Source organism: Hirundo rustica, chromosome 9 (genome assembly GCF_015227805.2).
Source record: "Hirundo rustica isolate bHirRus1 chromosome 9, bHirRus1.pri.v3, whole genome shotgun sequence".
In the NCBI taxonomy this organism is placed as follows: domain Eukaryota; kingdom Metazoa; phylum Chordata; class Aves; order Passeriformes; family Hirundinidae; genus Hirundo; species Hirundo rustica.
Window position 1 is genome coordinate 1004225 of NC_053458.1, and position 23280 is coordinate 1027504.

Sequence of the window (23280 nt, forward strand, 5' to 3'; positions counted from 1 at the left end):
TTATTATCCCCAGGTGCTGAGGAATCCAGGCGGCGCTGCCGGGCAGCAGCACACTGCTCCGCTATGGATCAGCCGGGTGCTGCGGGATTATTCCCGGTTGTTCCTCGGGAAAGGATCCAGGGACTGCTGTGGGGGTCCCCCCACAGCGCGCGGGCGCCCCCCCGCGGGCGGGCTCTGCCCGTGCAGGGCGAGCCCCGCCCCACCGGCAGCCAATGGGAGGGCGCGGGGGCCCCGCCCCGCCGGCGCCGCAGCCAATGAGGAGGCGCGAAGGCCCCGCCCCCGCCGAGCCCCCGGAGCGCTGAGGGCCAGTCCAGCGGAGCCGCGGCCATGGCGGGTAAGGGGATGCAGGGGTTCCTGCCGCCCTTCAAGCACTTCGCCACCAGCGCCATCCACGCCGGCCAGGAGCCCGAGCAGTGGCGCTCCGGGGCCGTGGTGCCGCCCATCTCGCTCTCCACCACCTTCAAGCAGCGGGCGCCAGGCGAGCACGCGGTGAGTGCGGCCGCCACCGGGGCACCGAGCCTCCCCTCAGGCACACCGTGGGGGCCGCCGGCATCCGGCGTGGCCCAGCGGGGGAAACGGAAGGCGGCAGGTCCTGGGAAGGGGAGGGAGCTGCCGGTGCCGGTGTTTCCCCACGTGGCAGCTCCTGGGCAAACGCGAGCACCTCGCTGCGCTGGAGTTCTGCCCAGGAAGGAGCTGGAGTCTCTCTCCTCAGCGGGGACGTTCCGGAGCCGCCCGCACGCGTCCCGTGCCCTGCGCTCCGGGATGGCCCTGCCGAGCAGCCACGGCACCGCAGGAGCCGCTGGGCTCCCTTCCAGCCTGACCCGGCCCGGGCTCCTGTGTTCCCGCAGCGGGCGGGGGCCGGGATGAGGCCGGGATGAGGCCGGGATGCGGTTGGGATGAGGCCGGGATGCGGTTGGGATGAGGCCGGGGTGAGGCCGGGATGCGGTTGGGATGAGGCCGGGATGCGGCTGGGATGCAGTTGGGATGAGGTTGGGGTCATTCCCGTGTGGAAGGCGGGGGAAGGGGAGCAGGGAACACCCAGTGCCCCCAGGCTGGCAGGGATGCTGCTCCAGGGGCTGCTCGGAGCCGGGAATCTGGGAGGCTCTCCCTGCCCCGCACCCGCCCCAGCGCCCGGGCAGAATCCCTGTTCCACTACACACACTTTGTGTAAGAGCCTGCTTCGGTTTTCCTTCCAAACCGAGGGAATATCTCCTAAGGATTTTGTGGATGCTCCGTAGAAAGTGCTGGAAAGTTTTGACGGGACGTAGCACAAAGCTGCCGCTCCTAAATCAGCACCTGCTCCAAACTCGCGCTGTGCTGGTCGGGCAGGAGGAATTTGCCTTGTGATTCCTCATTCCACACAGAATCCCAGCTGTGCTGAGGAGGCCCTCAGGAGGAGTCACGCTGCTGTGTCCACATCCTGATGACAGGATCCATGTTCTTGCCGGGAGCTCTGCCAGAGCGATCTGCAGGATTCCTGACTATGAGGAAGTTGACATTAAAGAGAAATCCTAAAAGCAGGCAAATCCCAGGGTGCTCAGCAGGTTCTCTTGGTAACAACTGCATCTGTGCATGCATGAGTGGTATTTTCCTCATTAAATGTCCCCAGAATTTGCATAAAAGCCGGGGCACTGAGAAGCATGTGGGTTCTCAAGAACTGATGAGAGGTTTTGGCCAGTACCCTGTGGGTGTGATGGAGATGGACACACGTTTTTCCTGAGAATTCCCTCCAGAGAGGCTGTGCAGTCTCCCTGGCTGGAGATGTCCAGAAGTGTCTGGACACGATCCCGTGCCCTGTGCTCTGGGGTGGCCCTGCTGAGCAGGGATTGGGACCAGGGCACCCTCGTGGTCCCTTCCAGCCTGACCCAGCCTGGCATTCTGGGCATGGTTGGGCCGTGCAGCCCAGCACCTTTCTCCCACAGTGCCCACAGAGGGATGTGTGGGGAGAAGCAGGGGAAGGTGGCTCCTTGCCCCTTTCTCCGTGGGGATGCCCAGCTGGATGTTGTGCCAGGACACCCTCCTGCTGCTCTGGGAGGAGCTGGATGCCCTCAGGCAGGGCTCTGTAATGAACCTAGAGCTGCTGTCATCCCAGACTTTCCCGGGGCTCTCTCTGATGTTTGTTTCTTATTCCCACCCCAGGGTTATGACTACACCCGGTCTGGGAACCCCACTCGGGATTGCCTGGAAAAGGCTGTGGCCGCCCTCGATGGAGCCAAATACTGTGAGCACCTCACGGGCTGGAGGGGCTGGGAGCAGCCTGGGACAGGGGGAGGGGTCCCTGCCCGTGCAGGGGGTGGCACTGGCTGGGCTTTGGGGTCCCTCCATCCCAGTCCATTCCATGATTTTGTGCCCTTGGCTCTGGCTGTTGGCAGGAGCAGCTCCAAGGTGGGAAGAGCCCAACACTTCTCATTCAGGAAAGTCCAGCTCCATCCCTGGGTTTGTCTGCTGCTTCCTCACTGGGGCTGATGCCTGGGCTGAGCTGGATCCACCCTTGTGCAGCAACACTGGAGGCAGTGGGAGCAGGCAGCTCCTGTTCCCAGTCTGTCCCAGTCCGTTCCCAGTCTGTCCCAGTGTCTGTGCTGGTCCCATGCTGTGCACATCCAGCTCCTGCTTTCCCTGGCTCCACGTTCCCTGTGAGGCAGTGACAGAACAGGTTCTTTTCAGAGGCAAAGCGAGGAAGGCCAAGGCAAATCTGACTTTTTGTGTCACATCAAACACTGACTCCTTTCTCCTCCAGGCTTGGCTTATTCCTCTGGCTTAGCAGCTCTTTTGAACATCTGCCACCTCTTGAAGGCAGGGGACACAGCTATCTGCATGGATGATGTCTATGGAGGTGGGTACAGCACCCTGTGCTCTCAGTTTTCGTTGTGCAGGGCATCAAACCCACCTGTGGCTCTCAGGAGCTGTGAATTTCCCACACAGCACCTCCGTGTTCTTTGAAGCCAGTTTTTACGGCTCCCCTCTCGCAGACAAATCCGCAGCGGCCGGGCGCACCCCGCTGTGGCAGAGCCCTTCAGCAGGGTGAGCGAGCTCCCCGCCGTGCCCGGGCCAGCCTGGCTGTCCCCGCTGTGACATCGCTGTCCTGCCTGGGTCCCCTGTGCCCCTGAGCAGCAGAGCTGTCCCTGCTCCAGGGCCCTGGCACACGGATCCCGCTGGGTGCTGTCCAGGGCAGGGCCCAGAGCCGCGGGTGGCCTTTCCAGCAGCAGCTGGGAAATGGAAGGGATCCCCTTTCCCCTCCCTGGGAATGGTGGCTGTTGGCCAGTGAGCTCCCTGTGCTGGGGCACACCCGGTACAAACACATTTGCTTTCCGTATCTCAGTCCTGCCCTGCCAGGTGACCTTCTCCAGAGTGCAGCTGCATGCTGGGGACAGCAGGAATCTCTGCTGCCCTCACTCCCAGCCCTCCCCACCCCTCAATTAATCAGTCATTAAGGAACAGCAGGGCTCCGTTCCTCATTTGGGGGCTCAGGGTGGGTCTGTCAGGCAGAGCCCATTCCCATTAAAGCCTCAGCCTGGGCTGCTTTCTGCAGGGTGAATTTCATCGCTTCTCCTCGGGTTTGGTTTGTTATAAGGAAAGGGTTTCTCCCAAAAGAACCACCCAAACATCACTCAGATGTTTCCTTCAGCTCGCAGAATCCACCTCTGTGTTCCATCCCTTCATGCTGAGATGGAAAACTGAGTCCCTGGGGATAACCTTGGACCCAATCAATTAAATTTTAATCCAGGCTGTGTTTCCTGGTGCTGATTGCTGCACATCCACTGATCAGCTGTTGCTGCTGGATTCTTCTGATCTTCCCAGGGCAAGGCTTCAGAGACAGGAAGGAATCATTTCTAATGGAATGAGGGAAACAGTAGCTGGAGTCTTCCCTTTGATTCTCCTTCTCTGATTAATTTCCTGACCATAAACCCCACATTGATTTCAAGCACTTCACTCTGATCTCATATTCACGATATTACTATTTAATGATCATTAAAACTGCAACAATCTTTAAACTTTGTAAATGAAGAAAACATAAATGTTCCATTTATGGTGTGCAGCACAGAGCCGAGCCCTCCTGACTGTGGCTGCGGGATGCAAGAGGCTGGAGAGCAGGGAGTGAAAGTTAAGGAACTTGTTTCATTTTGTGATTTTTGGGGGTTTTTTTTAGGCACAAACAGATATTTCCAGAAAGTAGCCACGGAAAATAATTTGAAAGTCGTTTTTGTTGACTGCACAAAACCAGAATGCCTGGAAGCTGCAATTACACCAGAGACCAAGGTAGGGGAGAGGGAATGGGTTTTAAAGGGATGTTCAATTGTTTGATCCCTGCTCCTGTGTCGAGCTGAGGGGGGATGTTTGGGGCACAGCTGGATCCAGCATATCCCAGTGTGCTGCCTCATGGAAAACATCCTAAGAAGGGCAAAAGCCCCAGGAGAGAGGGAGGAGGGAAGAGGAGGCAGAGAGCAGAGGGAATGCCGAGCTCGGGGCCGCAGGTGCTCCGTGGCACTGGCTGGGTGATCCCTGCTCCAGGGGAAGGGAGCTCAGCTGGGAAAGGCTTTGGGAAAAGGCTCTGTCCTGGCTGTGGGAGGCCTTCTCCAGCTGGGATGCTCTGGGCTGGCACAAGCCCAGCTGAAGGGAAACCTCCCGAGCTTGGAGCGAGCAGCTGAAGCCTCCCCTCGCTCTGCCCGTGCCCAGCGCACAAACCCCACGGGGAGCTGCCAGCACTGCACACCCAGAGCCCCTGGGACTCAGCCCAGCCCTGGGAACTCTCTGACCTGGAGGATTTTTTGGGTTTGTGCAGCTGGTTTGGCTGGAGACCCCCACGAACCCCACGCTGAAGGTGATCGACATCCGAGCCTGCGCGGACGTGGTGCACAGGCACCCGGGGGTGCTGCTGGCAGTGGACAACAGCTTCATGTCTGCCTACTTCCAGGTGTGTCACCTGCCCCAGGGCAGGTGGATTGGGAAAGGGATTGGGAAGGGGGTAGATCAGATCTGTTTCCCAGGAGACCAAGCTAAGCCCTGGTGGTGTAGGAGTAAAGTCACCCTTTTTGCAGGGTGCAAAGTGCCTGGTTTCCTTCAGGGTACTGGATCTGGCTGAATTAAGAGAATTCTGCAGAAAGTGTTAATGCTTAGCTCAAGCAGCTCTGCAGTCGGCCTGGGACATAGCAGAGGCTTGGGGATATGCCCTGAAATGTGTTATTCAGAATTCCCAATTTCCTCCCGAAAGGGCTGTGTGGAAGAACACAGGGTGCTGGTTAATGTGTCTGGAGCAGCGCAGTGTAGGGGAAAAGCCAGTGCTAATGATTAATTAGTGGGAGCAATAGGTGAGGTACCACACTGGGCTAAGAAAAGGAGAATTTCACTGTGATCTGTCCATCAATATTGAGTGTAAAAAGCCTTTTCCATGATGATTCTGGCTGGGCATCTTCACATTCCCTGGGTGGGAGTCTGTGTTCAATGTGGCAGCAGCAGTCTTTGCATCTGCCTGCTTTGTTAAGGTTTAACAGTGGTGCCCCTCACTCTTTGGAATGTGTTAATATCATGGGAGAAGTCCCCTAATTAGTGATAGATTAAAAATCTGGCACTGCTCACCACCTCTTGCCCATCCACCTCCTGGTTCGTCTCAGTTCAGGAGGCTCCTGGGCAGCGCTGGGAGGTGAGGGGAGAGAGCTGCCAGAGGAATCTCCTTTGTTCTCAGCTCCTGCAGGGCAGGATCTCCAACCCCTGGAAAACAAAGCAATTCTCTTGCTTTGCAGTTTGTCCCTCATGTCCCACGGGAATGCACTTTATAGGGTGAATGCCCTGGTTTGTCCCTGCCTCAGCTGAGCTGTAGAACTGTTCTTCCCCAGCTGTGCACTGCGTGTTGGGTGTGCTCAATCTCTTCTGTCCCTGGAGCCTGTGGGAGTTGAAGCAGTGCTTTTAAATCACCTTTGCTCGTGCTCACCTTGAATTCAGAGTGCCTCCCTGTGCTGCTGCTTGTAGCTCTTGTTCTGCTGTCATCCCCAGGTTTTTGTGTTTGTGTCTCCACTCTTTTTTCTTGTGTAAGCTCTCAGCCCTTTGGAGTGGCCAGGGATGAACCTGAGTGCACCCAAACTTGATTTGTGATGTTATTTTCCTTTTGTCTCAGCGTCCTTTGTCCCTGGGAGCTGATATTTGTATGTCTTCGGCAACCAAATACATCAATGGTGAGTGTGAGGGTTCAGCACGTCCTTAGGGCAGGGTTAGATGGGAGATTGGGAAGGAATTCCTGGCTGGGAGGGTGGGGAGGCCCCTGGATCCCTGGCAGTGCCCAGGTTGGACACTGGGGCTTGGAGCAGCCTGGGATGGTGGGAGGTGTCCCAGGGATTTTATCAACACTTGGGGGCTTGTGGCAGAACCCTGGAGCAGCTGGAGTGGCTGATCCCATTCTTGTCCCCTGTCACTTGCAGGGCACAGCGATGTTCTCATGGGCTTGGTCTCTGTAAACCGGGATGATCTCCATGAGAGGCTCAGATTCCTGCAGAACTGTAAGTCCAGACGGAATTCCTGACAGGAACCCTGTTCACACCCACAGCTCCTGCTGGGGACCGTGGGCTTGCACACACCTGGGAAATCTGCCTGGGAATGTGACTTTAATGGGCAGAACTGGGAAAAGTTCAATTAAACCAAACTGCACCGAGTAAAACTCCAATAAAATGGGAAAGAATGCCAATAAAATGAGAGACTTTGGTCTCCACTCCCCAAGCGCTTCAGGAGAGCCCTGAGGTGCCCACCCTGACAGACAGCCCTGAGGTGCCCACCCTGACAGACAGCCCTGAGGTGCCCACCCTGACAGCCCTGAGGTGCCCACCTGCAGTTTGGAACTCATTCTCACACCAGGACGAGCCCGGTGCAGGATTTCCCTGTCTCCGATGATCCCAACAGATTTCCAGCCTCTTCATGGTCAGGAATAAATTCCTGTCCAGGGTTGTGCCCTCTGCCTCCAGCAGTGAAGGTGCATCGTGCCCAATCAATCCTTGAGGCTTGAGCCTGTTAATTGGGCTCATTAATTGGCTCCCCAATGTGGGAGATGAGGAGCAGAGATTGCCTCGGGTGTCTGCCCACTTGTTCTAACCTCAGAAATGTGGAGGTGAGGACGTGTTTGGCTGTGCTGAATGCAAAACACCGACGCTGCTGGGGAATTCTGTGGGATTCTGTGGAATTCTGTTCAATTCTGTGGAATTCTGTTCAATTCTGTTCCCATTCCCACAGCCCTGGGAGCTGTCCCCTCTCCCTTCGACTGTTTCCTCTGCAACCGGGGGCTCAAGACTCTGCACATCCGGATGAAGCTGCACTTCCAGAACGGCCTGGCTGTGGCCAAGTTCCTGGAATCCCATCCCCGGGTGGAGAAGGTCATTTACCCAGGTGGGTGGGGCAGGGATTGGGAGCACCCCAGGGAAGGGATTGGGAGCACCCCAGGGAGGGGACTGGGAGCACCCCAGGGAGGGGACTGGGAGCACCCCAGGGAGGGATTTGGGATATCCCAGGGAGGGATCTGGGAGCTGAGGTGCCCCGTGGCTGGGGCCGGGTCACTCTGGTGAGGCTGAGCTGCCCCAGCTCTGCACTGGAATTCACTGGGGATTCTCCCAACTCTCCCCATTCCAGGGCTGCCTTCCCACCCTCAGTATGAGGTGACAAAGAAGCAGAGCACGGGCTGTCCTGGGATGGTCACCTTCTACATCAAAGGGAACATCAAAAATGCCTCTGCCTTCCTCAAGAGTCTGAAGGTAAAATACAGACAATAAAATCACCCTGAGAGGGAGCTGAAGCTGCAGGGCAGGAGCTGGATCAGTGATCCCTGTGTGCACTGCCAGCTCAGGATATTCCCTGATTCCCTGAGCTCTCTTTCCATGCACCCATAACCTCCCACACCTGATAACAGCTCCTTTCCCTCTCTCCCGTAGGTGTTTGCCCTGGCTGAGAGTCTGGGTGGCTACGAGAGCCTGGCGGAGCATCCGTAAGTTCATCCTTCATCTCCAGAGCCTCAAAAAGCTGCAGGGCACCACAGAATTCCCACAATTTTCCATCCCCCAAAGCTGTTTCACTGGAAGCCAGGGGAGATTCCAGAGGGAGGGGATTCTGTGAGGGTGCAGAGGTGGAGGAATTTTGCCTGGAGGGCTGAGGCACAGTTCCTGTCCCTGGAGACAGTCCCAGGAGCTGCTGAGTGCTGGGCTGAGGAGCAGCTTGGATTGAGGAATGCCCTGCTCCCTGCTCTCACAAGGGGCACTGTGTGCACCCAGCTGCCTCTGGCTGCCTGGCAGCACCTCCTGGGGGCCTTTTAAACTGCCCACAATGGGATTTGCTTGGAATTGCATTCTTTTCCTCAAAGCCAGTGTGCGTGGAAATTAATGACCGTACTGAAATGCTCAAGCGTTTCACTTACTGGTTTCAGATTAACAGCAAATCTTGAGCCCATGACACATGGGGAAATCCCTTCTTGCCTGTATCCTCTGTAGCTGGAGAGAATAAACCCTCCAGAGTCACCTGGGACAGTTTGAGCAGGGATCTGAGGAACCAGAAATGAATCCAGCAGCTTTGATACTGGAGGCTGCACCTTCCCCACATGCAGAGCTCACACTGCTTCTGCAGAATAAAAAAATAAAACAGCCTGGAAGGAAGAGGAATAGGATTTTCTCCTTTTCCAGGTCCAGATTTTTAAGTATCCACTTCTTATTAACCATTAGTGTCTTGGAGATAGAACCTGGAGATGCAATTCCCTGACTTGCCAGCATTCCCATCATTTCCAGGAGCTGCTGCCAGGAGCTCTTTGCATCTGTGGGGTCACACAAGTGAAATGCTGCCATTTCAGGGGTGCTGGCAGGGAACCAGCCGGGCTGCTGCTACCAAGGAAAGTCCCAGATTCTTTGGAAAAAGGCTCCTTTTTGTCCCTGCAGGGCCATCATGACCCACGCCTCAGTGCCTGAGGGGGAAAGGAAAGCTCTGGGAATCACTGACACCTTGATCCGCCTCTCGGTGGGGCTGGAGGATGAGGAGGATTTGCTGGCAGACCTGGAACAGGCCCTGGAGGCTGCGGTGAGTGGGGTGATTCCCCCAAAAATAATCCCAGCCCTTCCCAGGGGCTGAGCCTTCAGCTCCTCCCACAGACCCTGGGCTGTGCAGGGAAAGAAAACTCTGCCTGCCAGGATTCCCTGTGTGCAGCCCTGCTCAGGAACAGCTCCATGGAGTCAGGAGCAGTTGGGATGTGCCAGACACAGCTCCATGGATTCAGGAGCAGTTGGGATGTGCCAGGCACAGTTCCTATGGAGTCAGGAGCAGTTGGGATGTGCCAGGCACAGCTCCATGGGTTCAGGAGCAGCTGGGATGTGCCAGGCACAGCTCCATGGGTTCAGGAGCAGTTGGGATGTGCCAGGCACAGCTCCATGGAGTCAGGAGCAGCTGGGATGTGCCAGGCACAGCTCCATGGAGTCAGGAGCAGTTGGGATGTGCCAGGCACAGCTCCATGGATTCAGGAGCAGCTGGGATGTGCCAGGCACAGCTCCATGGATTCAGGAGCAGTTGGGATGTGGCAGGCACAGCTCCATGGAGTCAGGAGCAGTTGGGATGTGCCAGGCACAGCTCCATGGATTCAGGAGCAGCTGGGATGTGCCAGGCACAGCTCCATGGATTCAGGAGCAGTTGGGATGTGCCAGGCACAGCTCCATGGAGTCAGGAGCAGTTGGGATGTGCCAGGCACAGCTCCATGGATTCAGGAGCAGTTGGGATGTGCCAGGCACAGCTCCATGGGGTCAGGAGCAGCTGGGATGTGCCAGGCACAGCTCCATGGATTCAGGAGCAGTTGGGATGTGCCAGGCACAGTTCCCATTGATCCCTCCCTTTCTCCCTGCAGTTTGCATAAACCTTGAGGCTCAGAAAGGAACTCGGAACTGGACGTGGCTGCGGACGAGGACACGGAAAACCAAACCCCCCTGGCTCTGCCTTTGGGAATTCCAGCCCGGGCTCCTGGCGCTGTCCCGGGCTGCTGCTGCTGCTCTCCCTGGCTGTGCAGGGTGTGCTGGGCACAGCCTGGGCTCTCCCTGGCACCGCCGGGAGCCAGGAGCTGCGTGGGAGCAGCCGTGGGCACCTGGGAATGGGATCCCAGTTCTCCCAGCAGAGCTCAGTGCAGCTGCTGCTGCTGCTGCTGCAGGGTTTGGGGCACAAGGGCTGCTCCCTGTTACTGCTCTCAGCTCTTTCTCTTCTCACTCATCAGCTCAGCTCAAAATCTCGATTGAGCTCAGCTTTCTTTTAGTTAGGCTGGAATTTTGCTTAAGAGCTCTTTCTTCTCTTGATGCTTTATCAAAAATGAAGTGAAATCCAACACCTGGTAAATCACAACTTTCTAAAGAGGAATCTCTGTCATTTGAAAAAAAATCATGTGCTGTGGGAATGATTGGAATAATTTTAATTAAAACACACTTTTCCTTTCCTTGCTTGTGTTTCCTTTTGCACGTGCTCCTTTGTGTTCAAAATCAGAGGATGGAGTGACCCTGGAGCTGTTGGAATTTTCCTGTGGGAAGGCAGAGAGGGAAATGGAGCTGAGGGGAGAGGGAAATGGAGCTGAGGGGAGAGGGAAATGGAGCTGAGGGGAGAGGGAAATGGAGCTGAGGACAATTCTGTACTGGCCACACCCAGAATAACCTTCATTGCAGAGGGATTAAAGCCTGACAAAACCGAAGTGAAGGTGTTCCACCCAAACCTCATTCCACAGCATCCCAGACCGGGTTGTGTTGGAATGGACCTTAAATCCCACACAGTGCCCCCCCTACACCTCAGGAGCAGCTCTGATGTGAGGCGGGACCAGCTGTCCCAGCACGTTAATGACTGTGAAGTACCGAACTGGGATTCCCGAATTTCTGCAATGACTGTTAACGTTAATGTTAATGTTAGTTAACGTTAATCACGGCTGGGCAATTACGGCCTGTGGAGGCGCTCGGGGCGGGATCCGAACCCGCGGCCCTCAGCGTCCCCTCAGCCCGGCCCGCCGCCTGACGTCACGCGCCGCGCGCGCCCGCCTCGGCCAATCAGCGGCCGCCGGCGGATTCGAACGGCGGGGCGGCGGCGGCGGCGGCCGTTGGGCGCGCGGCGGGGCCGGCAGGGGGCGCTGCGCTCCCCGGCGGAGGGGCCGCCATGGCCGGACCGGGACCGGGGCTGGGACCGGGGCCGGGACCGTACCGCGCCACCAGGCTGGTGAGCACCGAGCCGGGCTGCTGCCGCTCCGGGACGGGGCGGGGGGGACCGTGCGGGACCCGGGGACGCGGCTGCTGCCGAGGGAGCGGGGCGCCCGTGGCAGCCGTGCGAGCGCTGCGGGCCGGGGGTGGCTCTGCCCCTCGGGACCGCTCTCACGCCTGAGGGGCGCTGAGGGGTGCGCCGTGCCCGCTGCCGCGACAGCTGCGTGCCCGGGGACCCCCTGCCTGCTGTGACGGTGCTCAGGGACGCCTTCTGCTCGTGGGTGCCGTGGGCCCCCTGCTCGCTGTCGCGACACGTGGGTGCCGTGGGCCCCCTGCTCGCTGTCGCGACACGCGGGTGCCTGCAGCCCTCCTGCCCCGTGTCCGTTCTGTGGGTACGCGGGTGCCCGGGGATGCCCTGCCCGCTATCGCCACCTGGGGGAGCCCTGGGATCCCCCTACCGCTGTCGCGACATTGCCCGCTCCGAGCCGCCCCGTGCGTGCCCTGGCGCCTTCTGTCACGATATTGGCTGCCCTGGGACCCCCCCTACCCTCGCGACACGGGGGTCCCTAGAGATCTCCCACGCCCCCTTCCCTCTGTCACGGTGTGCTGACGCCCTGCTGTCGTGACACCTGGGCGCTCAGGGCTTCCCCCCCCCCCATCCCTGTCGCGACACGCCGCTGTTTTCCCGCGGCTCCAAGCGGCGGTGCCCGCTGGCTTTTCCCCCGCAGTGGAACGAGGTCACCCGGCACTTCCGAGCGGGGATGCCCGTGCGGCGGCACCGGCAGCGCCTCCGCTCGCACGGCAGCTGCTTCACGGCGGCCGAGGCCGCGGACTGGCTGCACCGGCTGCTCCGCGGCAACAGCAGCTTCGGGCCCGACGTCACCCGGCAGCAAACCGTGCAGCTCCTGCGGAAATTCCTCAAAAACCACGTCATCGAGGACGTCAAGGGCAGGTGGGGGACTGAGAATCTGGAAGACAACGGTGCCCTGTACAGGTACTGAGGTTGGAGTTATTCCGGGTTGTCTCGGGTGGGGAGTTTTTTATTGAAGGCGCTCAGATTTGCGAAAAGAGCTTGGTTTGGGTCGAGGGTGTTGGGCAGAACGTTAATTATTAGCGTCGTTTTGCTCCTCTGGGTGTTTTACTTCGCTCCCGTGTGTGTGTGTCCGAGGTTTTTGCTGGAATGCAAACTGCACTCCAGTGCTTTGGAGGGAAGCCAGAGTGTTTTGTAGGAGCTGCCCGCTGGGTTTGCTTCTCTTGGACCTTTTACACAAGGTCTGAGTGGGACACAGAGCCAAACAGCTCTGAAATTAAAGGGATCACTGGCCCTCACTTCTCACCTTCTGGGCTCAGGCTGTGCCAACACCTTCAGCTTGACTTTGGCGTCAATAAAAGCAGCCCAAAGCTAACTTATCATATGATAAATTTAAAAAAACAAATCAGCGTTTTCCTTTTCTTAAATGAATCTAACAGAACCACGCTGGTATGGAATCAGAGGTTTTGTTTTGTCACGTAATTTATTTGATGGCAGATCAATTCTGAATGCATTTAACATCTCTCCCGTTCATTACAGATTTCCTCCAACATCTCCAGTCAAACCTCTACCGAGCTCACCGAGGGAGAACTTGGAAAACTTCTCTGGAGACAAAGGAAAACTTTTTAAGCTGCCCAGTTCATCCAAGAAGGCTTTGAAAAAGCAGGATTTCCTGCAGTCGCTGGTAATAACTTCTGTTCCTTACAGCATTGCAGTTGTATTGTCTTTATTCTTGAAAATTTAGTGGCACTGCTCTGTTGTGGCATCTTCCCTTAATTAAAAAAAATAGTTTGGACTTAAGGAATTGAGAAATATTAAGAAATAAATTCATATGATAGGGTTTTTTATTTTGTTTTGGGTTTTCTTTGTTTTGTCTCAGTGCAGAATTATCCCTGCTAAGGGGTTTTAAAGGTGAAGTCCTAGAAATGATCTGCACAGTATGGCCTTATTGGAATTCAATTTATCTTTGAGGGACAAACAAAAGGCACAAATCATTCAACTGGTCATCTTTTTGGAGAAGATGGAATGTGTGTGTGGCCCTTGATTCAGTTGAGATTTGTGTGCATAAATTCTGAATTTAGGTTCCAGTGCTAAAGGAGGATAATTCACATATTAATACATCTGGATGTGAGGTGGTTTTACCTTTTAAATTGCTGATTTGGGATTGATCAGGGGTTTTTTTTATGTTTTTTTCCATTTCCTTTTAGCTGTGTGCTTCCATTTCGGTGCTGAGGCTGCCGGTCACTCCCTGGCTCCTGTGGAATTTAATGTTCCACAGAACGCCCCCTTCTTCTAATTCCAGTTTTTGCTAATTTTTAATTGCCTCAAGAGGCTCGTTCATCTTACAGTATAAACCACTCATTTTCAGGAAAACTTACCAAGACCGAAACCTGATGTAGCAGAAGGAAGGAAGGAAGGCACACTGCAGAGGAGGGAAATAAGCCAGGAATATGTGCAAGAAACGTGGAGAAATATCATCCAGCTCCAGTAAGTGATGAACTACGCACAGCCCCTTCTCATTTAGCACGAAACAGCCCAAGCAAGCTTTTGCAATTTGTTTTTAATTTTTTAAAGCCATGTTTTAAGTGGAATATTTTTTGTCTGTTGTTTACACAGGTTTTCTAATCTGTTTATTAACAGATTACATTGGATTGTTGCATTTAAGGAATTTCTGATGGCGTGCTGGTGCTGAAATAGATTTTAAACACCACAGGTGCTCTTCCTCGCTGGCTGTTGCTGTTTGTCCCAGGGAGAAGCGTCCTCAGATTGTCCTCCTGGAAAGGAGGGGTTGTCAAACAGCACCTCAGCTCATCAAGAGTTTTTGAATGGATACGGAAGGAACTTGTTTTCCTTCATCCCTTGCAAACCTTTGCTCTCTTCCTCCCCCAGTTTGCAAACCATTTTGGGACTGCCCTCGTTGGAGGAGGTTCTGCAGCCAGCCCAGATCATCCCCGAGTTTGTCACGTACAACCTGAGCAACACCAGCAAGCACGGCGTGGTGATCCTGCAGGACAAAGCAGGTGACGGTTGTTTCCCTCGACTGGCTTCGAAATTCCTTACTTATAAATAACAACTAATCTGTTTCACAGTCTGTGCTTTTACCAGCACAGCTCAGGGACCTTAAATCCCATTCCACCCCTGCCAGGACAGGGGCACCTTCCCCTATCCCAGGCTGCTCCAGCCTGGCCGTGGGCACTGCTTCTCTGGGAATTCCAGCTCAGCCCCTGCCCACCCTCCCAGCCAAAAATTCCTTCCCAATCTCCCATCTAACCCTGCCCACCTTCAGCTTGAAGTTATTCCCCTTTATCCTATCGAAATTACACGTGTAGCAATAGTTAAAGTAAGTTTTAAATTTAATCTTTTGTGCTCTGAGTGTTATTTAATAGGTGTGAGCCATTATTAGCTGTTAATTATTTGGGCTCATGTCTAAATGGTGCATTTATCTGCTTGGATTTCAGAAGACCTCCCTCACTGGGTGCTGTCAGCCATGAAGTGCTTGGCCTACTGTAAGTCACTGAAGAGCTTTTAAGTTCCAGAAACCTCATTTGAGAGTTGAAAGGGAAATATCTGTGTGTGTGAAATCAGCTGTGATGTTTCAGTTCAGAAACTGGGCAAAACCTGTGGGTGGTTTTCTCTAATGCAGTTTTTTTTCAGGAGTGAAAGGGACTTTGCTTTTCCAGTCCCTGGTTTTCTATTGGACCAAAACATTTCCTGTGCTGCTGGGGAAGATCAATTTTCTTGGGTTTTTAAACAGTTAACTATAAAATAATTAGATGAGTGCCTCTCAAATGAAACCAGGGATAATGAGCTTTTTTTCTATGTGTTGAGTTTCCTTTTGCTCAAGGAGCTTGAACTCCCTGTGGGAGAACTGGGATCACTGTGCTCTGGAAATGAAGGGACATGCTAAGGGTTGGTTATTATTTTTCTGAGGAACCTATAAAGACCATGGATTAATTTTGCTTTATTTATTTTCTTGGTGTGGAGCAGAACTGAGCACAGCTCTTCAGCGGCTGCTGGAGCCTCTTACCCTGGTTTTGCTTACAAAATGTGCCAAGCACAATATTTGCGGATTGCTGAGAGGATTCTTTGCTTGTGAAACAAGAATAAATTTAGGGCCGGTCTTCAAACATTTCTTTTATAATGGGATTGTGGATTTTTTTGGTGTGAATTTCCTTTCTTCCCCTCTTTTCAGGGCCCAGGAACAATGACATGAGCCAAGCCACGTACAGTGGCTTTGAGCGGGATGTGTTCAGGACAGTTGCTGATTATTTTCTCAGTCTTCCTGAGCCGTTGCTTACTTTTGAATACCATGAGCTCTTTGTTAATATCTTAGGTATGTATGAATTTAGAAACAGTCAGGGAAGCTCGGAGTTCAGATCAGCTGGGGGACAAATGTGTGATTCAAAGCAGAGCTTGGCCCCCTGATCTGTGTGGGAGCTCCAATCTGAGGAGAATCATCGCTGCTCCATTCTGTATTGGTGCTAATTAAAATGTAGTTCTGCCTCATGATTTCCCATCAAATTGCTGTTTCAGCTCACAATCTAAATATTCAATAACAAAAACTTAAAAAGATGTGCTTGTTCTGCCTGCTCCTCACTATTGCAGTGTTATCTGTCTTTGCTCTTGCATGTTGGTTGCAATGACCCTGTTAAATTGCTTTGGGACTGAACTAAAGTCTTCTTAATTAATATCTTAATTAATATCTTAGCTTTGTTTTCTGTCTGCGCAGTTAGCAGCTCTCTGAACTGGTTCATTTTCATACCACTTGGCATCTTTAACATCTCTTTCATTTCCTGATAGTTATTTGTGGCTACATCCAAATTCCTGATCTGGGCAGTGGAAAACGTTCTGTCCAAGAGGAGAAATGTGACCCTGAGCCTTCAAAAACTCCTCACTTGAACTCTTTCAAGTCCACTGAGTGTCTTCTCCTAAGCCTGCTCCTCAAAGAGCCTGACAAGAAGGAGAAAGGAGACGCTTCCAGGAGGTTTTCCTCAGAAGAGCTGAGAGCCCAAAACCAACGCGGGAAGAAATGGCAGCAGCACAAAGTGCCCCGTCAGCAAGGGAGTGCTGGGAACCTGATAGGAGGGAGCTGCCAGAATCTTGCAGGATTCAGGAATGACCAGGAGCCCCCTGGAGCTTTTAGGACAAGGTGTTACTCCTTGGAAAGAATCGGAGCTGCTGCCTCAAGTGTGTGCCATAAAGGAGGACGAGCTCCCCTCAGGGGAGTTGGTGTGAGCAGCACCAGGAGAAGCAGAGAACGGCTGGAGGAGCACAGAGTGAACGCAGGGGCGGAGCTGGGCTGGGATAGCTCAGGTCAAAGGCAGAGCCACGGCCTCAGGAGAGCTCCTGCCCCGTGTCCCCGGGGCGAGGAGGAGCCGTGGGATGGCAGCCGCCGCTCCCTGAGCCTGCTGGGCAGGAGCGGCTCCAGGAGCTGCGGTGCCCTCAGCAGAGCCAGCGCCGAGATGGCAGTGCAGCCGCGGCCCCAGCTGCCCTGGGGGCAAGGGAAAGCCAGCAGCATCCCGAAGAGACTCAGCAGGAGCAGCACAGAGCTGTCAGAGCGCTCTGTGCCCCCCTCCCCTTGTGTGCTGGCTGGCACAAGTAAGGGCTCTCTGCAGCATGTTGTACTGCCTGGTGTGTGGCCTCACTAACTAACCCCTGCTTCCCTCGCCTCTGCCACTCTTGCTAGGCCTGTGGGTAGGCATAGAGCGTGGATTGGTGGGGTTCCTAAGGAGAATCTGCTGGCTGAATTGTTCAAACTGCTGTAGCTCTGCTAACGAGTAGCGGGTAGTACCTTTGGAGTGCGAGCTTGGTGTGTCAGTAATTGGCCTTTGTGCTCAGGTAAGCGATGGGGCAGGGGATCTGCACACACCTGCCTGCTGGAGATGTCTTTTTCTGTTCTGTAAATGGTCATTTTCTGGGAATAATTACTGGCATTCCTTAATTGTATTGTGGTCCTAATTGAACCGTAATGAAGATGACCACACGAACAAAGGCCTGTACGTTCTCTTCTGTGTTACAACTGATTTCTCTGCAACATAATCACATCGAAAAACAAGAGACCTGTGATACTGAGGTGAAAATAAGCTGGAGGCTGGTTCAAATCTTAATAGCAGCCGTCTTTGTGGTCAACTTGTAGATCTCCTGCAGCCTCACCTGGAGAGAATTGCGGTGGAAGCTCTGCAGATCTGCTGTTTGCTGCTGCCACCGCCGAAGCGCAGGAAGCTGCAGCTGCTGCTGAGGATGATGGCCAGGATCAGTGGCAACGTTGACATGCCACGGCTGCACGACGCCATGGGCACCAGGTCCTTGGTAAGAGAGGGAAAAGCCCTTCTGCAAAGAGTGCAGATGATTTCCTCAGTCTGATTTCTCCAGAATCCCAGACTGGTTTGGGTTAGGAGCGGCCTTAAAGCCCATCTCATTCCAGTTTAAACCTGGCTTTTGGCGTGTGTTAGGGCTGGGTTAGGTTGGCTCTGCAGGTTTTGATCACCTCACTTGGCTCAATTGAAGATTTAGGTTTAGATTAGAAGTAGGAAGAAATTCTTTATTCAGAGGGTGATGATGCCCTGGCACAGGGTGCCCAGAGAAGCTGTGGCTGCCCTGGAAGTGTCCAAGGCCAGGCTGGACAGGGCTTGGAGTACCCTGGGACAGTGGAAGGTGTCCCTGCCCCAACCCAAGCCATTGCAGGATTCTGTTCTCCAGTTCTGTGAAGATTTCATTCTTCTATAGGTCAAGCCTTTTTCTGCTATTATTACCTTTTTAGAATATGTATTTTTAATTGAAAGTGCTGTTCCCTTCCAAAGAATTTACTTTAATTCAGGTGAGGGAACAACGATGACTTCTCCTCCTTTGTGACCAGACTTAGAAGTTGGTATTGGAGGATTTTTTGCCACTGTAGAGTGAAGAGGAGGGAAATAAATCCCACAGCTTTATCCACTGGAGTTGTGCTGAACTTTTCCAGCTGATCCAGACGTTTTCCCGCTGCGTGCTGCGCTGTGCAGAGGAGGAGGACCTGGATGAGCTGCTTTCCACACGCTTGGTTTCCTTCCTGATGGACCATCAGCAGGAAATATTCCAGGTCCCAACTTTCCTGCAGGTTGCAGTGTGGGATCACCTCGAGTACATGAAGATGGCTCAGGTCGGTGCCATTGAGAGCAGCTGAGATTGATTTGTTAATTGCTACTTCTGACATCGGGAAAAATGCAAATAAACCCAGGGCAGTTTGAATGTACAGATATTAATTACAGTGTTTTGCAGCTTGTCAGTGGGTGTGGGTGTTTGTTAGGTACTTACTCAAATAGTACAGAATTAGTTGAGTGCATGCAGATCCCTTTTTCTTTCAGTGCAAACAGGAGGAAGAAGAAATTTGTGCCATCTTGCCAACGTATTCCTACTGCAAACAAATCACTCCTCAGGAGTTTGAAGAACAAAAGGTCTCCACCTCGCAGGCTGCAGTGGCAGAGCTCCTGGAGAGCATCATCAAGGATAAGAACCTCTCTGTGAAGGACAAAAAGAAAAAGTTAAAACAGGTGAGTTTATTTCATCTGCTTCTGCAGTGGCTCTGTGAGGGAAGGGCTCAGGCACCAGGGCCTGGGGCAGCAGAGGAGCACAATGTGCTGAGAAATGTTTGTGCCCAAGAGCTTTGGAGTGCTTCTTGTGCTCTGCCTGGGATTTTAAAGATGGTTTTTAATGCTGCAGCTTATGGAGCTGGGCTGGAAGAGCTGAGGGTGCTCACCTGGAGAGGAGAAGGATCCAGGGAGAGCTCCGAGCCCCTGGCAGGGCCTGGAGGGGCTCCAGGAGAGCTGGAGAGGGACTGGGGACAAGGGATACAGGGAATGGCTCCTACTGCCAGAGGGCAGGGCTGGATGGGAGATTGGGAATTGGGAATTCCTGGCTGGGAGGGTGGGGAGGGGCTGGGCTGGAATTCCCAGAGCAGCTGTGGCTGCCCCTGGATCCCTGGCAGTGCCAAGGCCAGGTTGGAGCAGCCTGGGACAGTGGAAGTGTCCCTGCTCTGTCAGGGGGTGGAGTGAGATGGGATTTCAGGTCCCTTCCAATCCAAACCACTCCGTAATAATCCAGCCTTTGACTGGCAGCACTGGTGTTGTAGCAGTGGTGTAAATCCAGTACCAAGTTATTCTGCTGGAGCTCCTGCTCTCCATTCAGTGATTCCTGATGGAACTGCAGCCTGGATCCCTGTGCTGCACTGGACATCCAAGTCACCATTAAGATCCCATCGGTGGGGTTAAATTCAATAGGTGTTAAAAGCAGTAATTCTTGGCTTTAAGAGACCACACTCTCCCCGTTGAGAATCCTGAAACGTTCTTTTGGTGGCCTTGGCTTTGTGTTTTGTAACATTTACAGTGCCCAAGATTATCTTGCACTTCTCTGGCCTACCAACAACTTGCCTAATAGTAAGGCTCAAACGCAGCAGTTCTGGCAGGATTTAATCCTGGAGGGTTTTTCTGTCCTTTGGCAAGTCTTTCTGCCCAATGGAATAGTTTTGTACTTGTCCTGGAATCTCCTAAGCAAGTCTTGTGACTCCCATTTGAACAAGCAGCTTTTCAGGGCAGCCACGCTTGGCTTTGGTGCCCCTCCTGCAGCTCTGACTTCCCTGTGTGTTTGGAGACTTTCCTGGGCCTCTAAAAGTGAGGCTGGTTTGGTTCAAGACCATCAAAGCCTCTGAATGTAAAAAGGAATGGTTAATTCTCATTGATGAAGGTGAAGAGTGAGAAATGATTCGCAGCAGCAGGGAAATGGGAGCCCCAAAAACGATCCCAGGGCTGGAGGTGCCTCAGCAGTGCCAGCACAGGGATGGGCACTGCCCTGGGGCTGCTGGACACCTTCTTCTTGATGGGAAGTGTTGGGAATTCTTGGAAAAAGCCAAATTCATGGCACTTCCTGAAGGGTAAGGTCCCAGTTTTGTCAGCCCCAGAGGTTACAAAGGTGGTTTGAATCCCTCAGTGCAAAGGTTTGGCTCACGTTCAGGTGTATTTACAGTTTTCCATCCCTTCCTGGGGCCTTGCATGGGAAACAGGCAAAATGTCCAAATCACAGCTCTGATTCCAGGTATTTTCATTTCCACGGAATCAGTGGTAAGCTTTCCTGGGAGAACCCTTCCAAAACAGGCTGAACCTTGGCTCCCTGTTGGGTAAAACACATTGATCCAAGGAATTCCTGGAAGGCAGCTCTGCAGGCACAACAGGCATGGAGTGTGCTCTGGCACAGCTGGAGTTTTCTGTGGGATCTGGGATTTTCTTGTCATTGGTGCCAGTTCACCATAAATAAATTATAATCTCACTCCATAAACGCTTCTGTTCGTATCCCCTGTAAAACCCTCATCAGCTTTTTGACGTTTATTTGTATTAAAAGACTTGGAGTGTATTCTGGCACTTTCACAGAAGATTCATTTTGGGGTATTTTGTGGGATCTGGGATTTCCTTGTCATTGTGTGTGCTGCAGTTCCAGAAGGAATATCCCCAGATCTACGGGAGCAGGTTCCCAACGACGGAGTCGGAAGCGCTGCTCCTGGACAACAAACCCACCATCAAACAGCCCATGCTGAGCCTCAGGAAACCCAAATTTCGCAGCCTCAGGTACTGAGTTCACCACACCTGAGCCGTTTCTCCCCGCTGGAATCCGAGGGATTCACCAAAGGAATTGCTGCAGGAGTTTGGTGGTGGCTGCTGTAGAAGGAGGAAATGTTTACATGGACGCTGTGCTGGAAGGTGCCAAAATGGCTTTTTAATTTTTGGAATAACTTCTGAAAGAAAAATATTTATCTGTTTACAAATTACTACAATATATTGGAATAGGAAAATGTGAAAATACACATAAAGCTGTTAACCAAAAATTTATATATATATATATTTTTTTTTTTTTTAATGGGAAACTAATGACCTGCCTCTTGTTATAACCTGTAAACGTCTGGTCAGGAATTTGTGCCATTTATTGTAGTTTTTACGTGTATGTGTGTGTTGTGACTAAGTGCCTTTTTCTTTTCTCAAAATGTTTGTATTTAAACAGACTTTAAAGGAGCTTCTATGAGTTCAGGACCAGGAGAGCCAGTTCACCATAAATAAATGATTATCTCACTCCATAAACGCTTCTGTTCATAACATCTGTAAAAGCCTCATCAGCTTTTTGATATTTATTTATATTAAAAGACTCGAAGTGCATTTCAGACATTTCCATGGAAAATTCATTTTGGATCTGTTGGTGTGATTCTCAAAATAGGAGTGATGGATGGTCCATGAAGTGGGATCTAATTTTCCCTATTTTTTCCAGACTTCGGGATTTGCTTATTGATTATGGTAAGACACAGGTTCCCCCACAGGAATTTTAACCTGCAGGAATATTTTTGGGAAAGTATAATTAATAATAATTAATCTACTGCATGGCTCTGAGATCACAGACTGGTTTGGGGTGGGAGGGAACCTCAAAGCCCATCCAGTGCCCCCCCTGCCAGGGCAGGGACACCTCCCACTGTCCCAGGTTGTCCCAGCCTGGCCTCGGGCACTGCCAGGGATCCAGGGGCTGCTCTGAGCAGCCCTGCGCCAGGGCCTGCCCACCCTCCCAGCCAGGAATTCCTTGGTACATCTGTGGTCCTGAGAAAAACGCCGTTTTTCTCCTTTTTTAAAAAAAGATTTTGTAAATGAGAAGCCCAACTTAGCCTCGTTTTACCCTGTTCCTCCCCTGGAACATCTGCAACCGCCTCCAACGCTCAGCACCTGCCTGAACTTGCTTCAGTGCTTCCTACCCCATTCCATGTTGCATAAATGCTTTGTTTATGTAGTGTTCCAGTTAAGTAACTTATTAGGAGAGAAGCTCACATTTCCCAGGATTTGGCTTTCAAAGGCCTGCCCTCATTATTCCCAGTTCTTGAGCCAGGTTATTTAATGTTCCCTTCTAAGGCTTTGACAGAACTTAACCAAAATGGGAATAAATAAATCGTAATTATGGTTCTTCAGGAGAAAGGGTTAATGGGAGGCCTCAGTCACACTCTCAGTGCAGTATCCTGGTTTTTCTGTGGGAAGCCTTAGATGAACCCTTGTCCAAGTGGGAACGCTGCCTTGAAAGAGGGAGCAAACAAACAAAGGCAGGGAACGAAGCCAGGCCTCACGTGCTGGTTGTAGCAGCAAGTGGAGCAGGGGGATGTTGAACGTCTCTTTTTGTCCCTTCACCCCAGTTTGGATCCCTGGAGCTGTTTCCACCTGTGTGGGAGGGAGTGTACGTGGTGATAACACACCTTCATCCCCTGTGAGGGGACAGCGGGGAGCTCAGACCTTGTAAATCTTTGAAATGGCTCTTTGCAGCACTGCTGTTTTCATAGATGTTGACTCTTCCTGGAGCTGGTTCCTAATGCTGAGTCTGGAGGGTTCTGAGATGGGGAGACCTCAGGGGGCTGCAGCTCTTCCTGAGGGACAGCTCCTCTCTCTGCTCCCTGGGACAGGAGCCAGGGAACGGCTGGAGCTGTGTCTGGGAGGTTCAGGTTGGATTTTGGGAAAGGTTCTTCCCCCAGAGGGTGCTGGCACAGCCCAGGCTCCCCAGGGAATGGGCACGGCCCCGAGGCTGCCGGAGCAGCTCCGGGAGGGTTTGGACAGCGCTGCCAGGGGTGCTCAGGGTGGGAATGTTGGGTGTCTGTGCAGGGACAGGGGCTGGACTGAGGATCCTTGGCGGGTCCTCCCAACTCAGGAAATTCCTTGAGGGTTGACCCTGGCCTTTTTTTCTCTCTTGGTGTCTCCGGTGTCACGTCACTCCTGGGTGAGGCTCTGGAGGAGCCAGGATGGTCCCTGCAGAACCGAGAGCCGGTGCCAGCTCCCGGCACGGCTCCAGCGCTGCGTTTCACTCCTCCCTGGGTTTTATTTCTTTGTAATCACTTCTGTTTGGGAAGAATTTAGGTCTCAGAAAAACAGTGAAAGCCCCTTTTTGTGTGAGCAGCAGGACAAAAGCTCCCAAAGCCCAGGGAGGATTTTGGTGCTGAAAGCCGGCTCTGTTCCCGTGGTGCTCTCATTGGTGGGGGCTGTTTTGGGATGGGGCTGCCCTGGGCAGGGCTCAGCGCCCCATAAATACCCAGCACAGCTCTGGCTC

At 53.1% G+C, this 23280-nt stretch overlaps 2 protein-coding genes across 3 annotated transcripts; both read left to right on the forward strand.

The window, feature by feature from the left end:
* Nucleotides 1-278: 278 nt before the first annotated feature.
* Nucleotides 279-10484, forward strand: LOC120756455 (cystathionine gamma-lyase-like). The gene is made up of 12 exons (XM_040072857.2): nt 279-489; nt 2140-2221; nt 2738-2833; nt 4148-4257; nt 4781-4912; nt 6110-6167; nt 6411-6488; nt 7213-7365; nt 7606-7727; nt 7905-7957; nt 8895-9033; nt 9848-10484. The coding sequence occupies exons 1-12, from the start codon at nt 328-330 to the stop codon at nt 9854-9856; spliced, it is 1194 nt and encodes a 397-aa protein (XP_039928791.1). The 5' UTR covers nt 279-327; the 3' UTR covers nt 9857-10484.
* Nucleotides 10485-11123: 639 nt separating this feature from the next.
* On the forward strand, nt 11124-21368 carry DEPDC1 (DEP domain containing 1). Of its 2 annotated transcripts, XM_040073468.1 has the most exons (12): nt 11124-11184; nt 11894-12159; nt 12736-12880; nt 13565-13683; nt 14086-14216; nt 14655-14702; nt 15389-15529; nt 15997-16794; nt 17333-17505; nt 18155-18331; nt 18537-18722; nt 20653-21368. In XM_040073468.1, the coding sequence occupies exons 1-12, from the start codon at nt 11125-11127 to the stop codon at nt 20791-20793; spliced, it is 2385 nt and encodes a 794-aa protein (XP_039929402.1). In that variant the 5' UTR covers nt 11124; the 3' UTR covers nt 20794-21368. The 2 variants fall into 2 exon arrangements, with proteins under 2 accessions (XP_039929402.1, XP_039929403.1); XM_040073469.1 differs by lacking the exon at nt 15997-16794.
* The last annotated feature ends 1912 nt before the right edge of the window (nt 21369-23280 follow it).

Excerpts from the sequence above, each read along its gene's own strand:
- LOC120756455 (XM_040072857.2), top strand. The coding sequence starts at position 328 with ATGGCGGGTAAGGGGATGCAGGGGTTCCTGCCGCCCTTCAAGCACTTC. Across the intron at positions 2,834-4,147 it reads CATGGATGATGTCTATGGAG|GCACAAACAGATATTTCCAG; the intron begins GTGGGTACAGCA and ends GGTTTTTTTTAG. Across the intron at positions 7,728-7,904 it reads CCTTCCTCAAGAGTCTGAAG|GTGTTTGCCCTGGCTGAGAG; the intron begins GTAAAATACAGA and ends TCTCTCCCGTAG.
- DEPDC1 (XM_040073468.1), top strand. The coding sequence starts at position 11,125 with ATGGCCGGACCGGGACCGGGGCTGGGACCGGGGCCGGGACCGTACCGC. Across the intron at positions 14,217-14,654 it reads GATCCTGCAGGACAAAGCAG|AAGACCTCCCTCACTGGGTG; the intron begins GTGACGGTTGTT and ends CTTGGATTTCAG. Across the intron at positions 18,332-18,536 it reads AGTACATGAAGATGGCTCAG|TGCAAACAGGAGGAAGAAGA; the intron begins GTCGGTGCCATT and ends TTTTTCTTTCAG.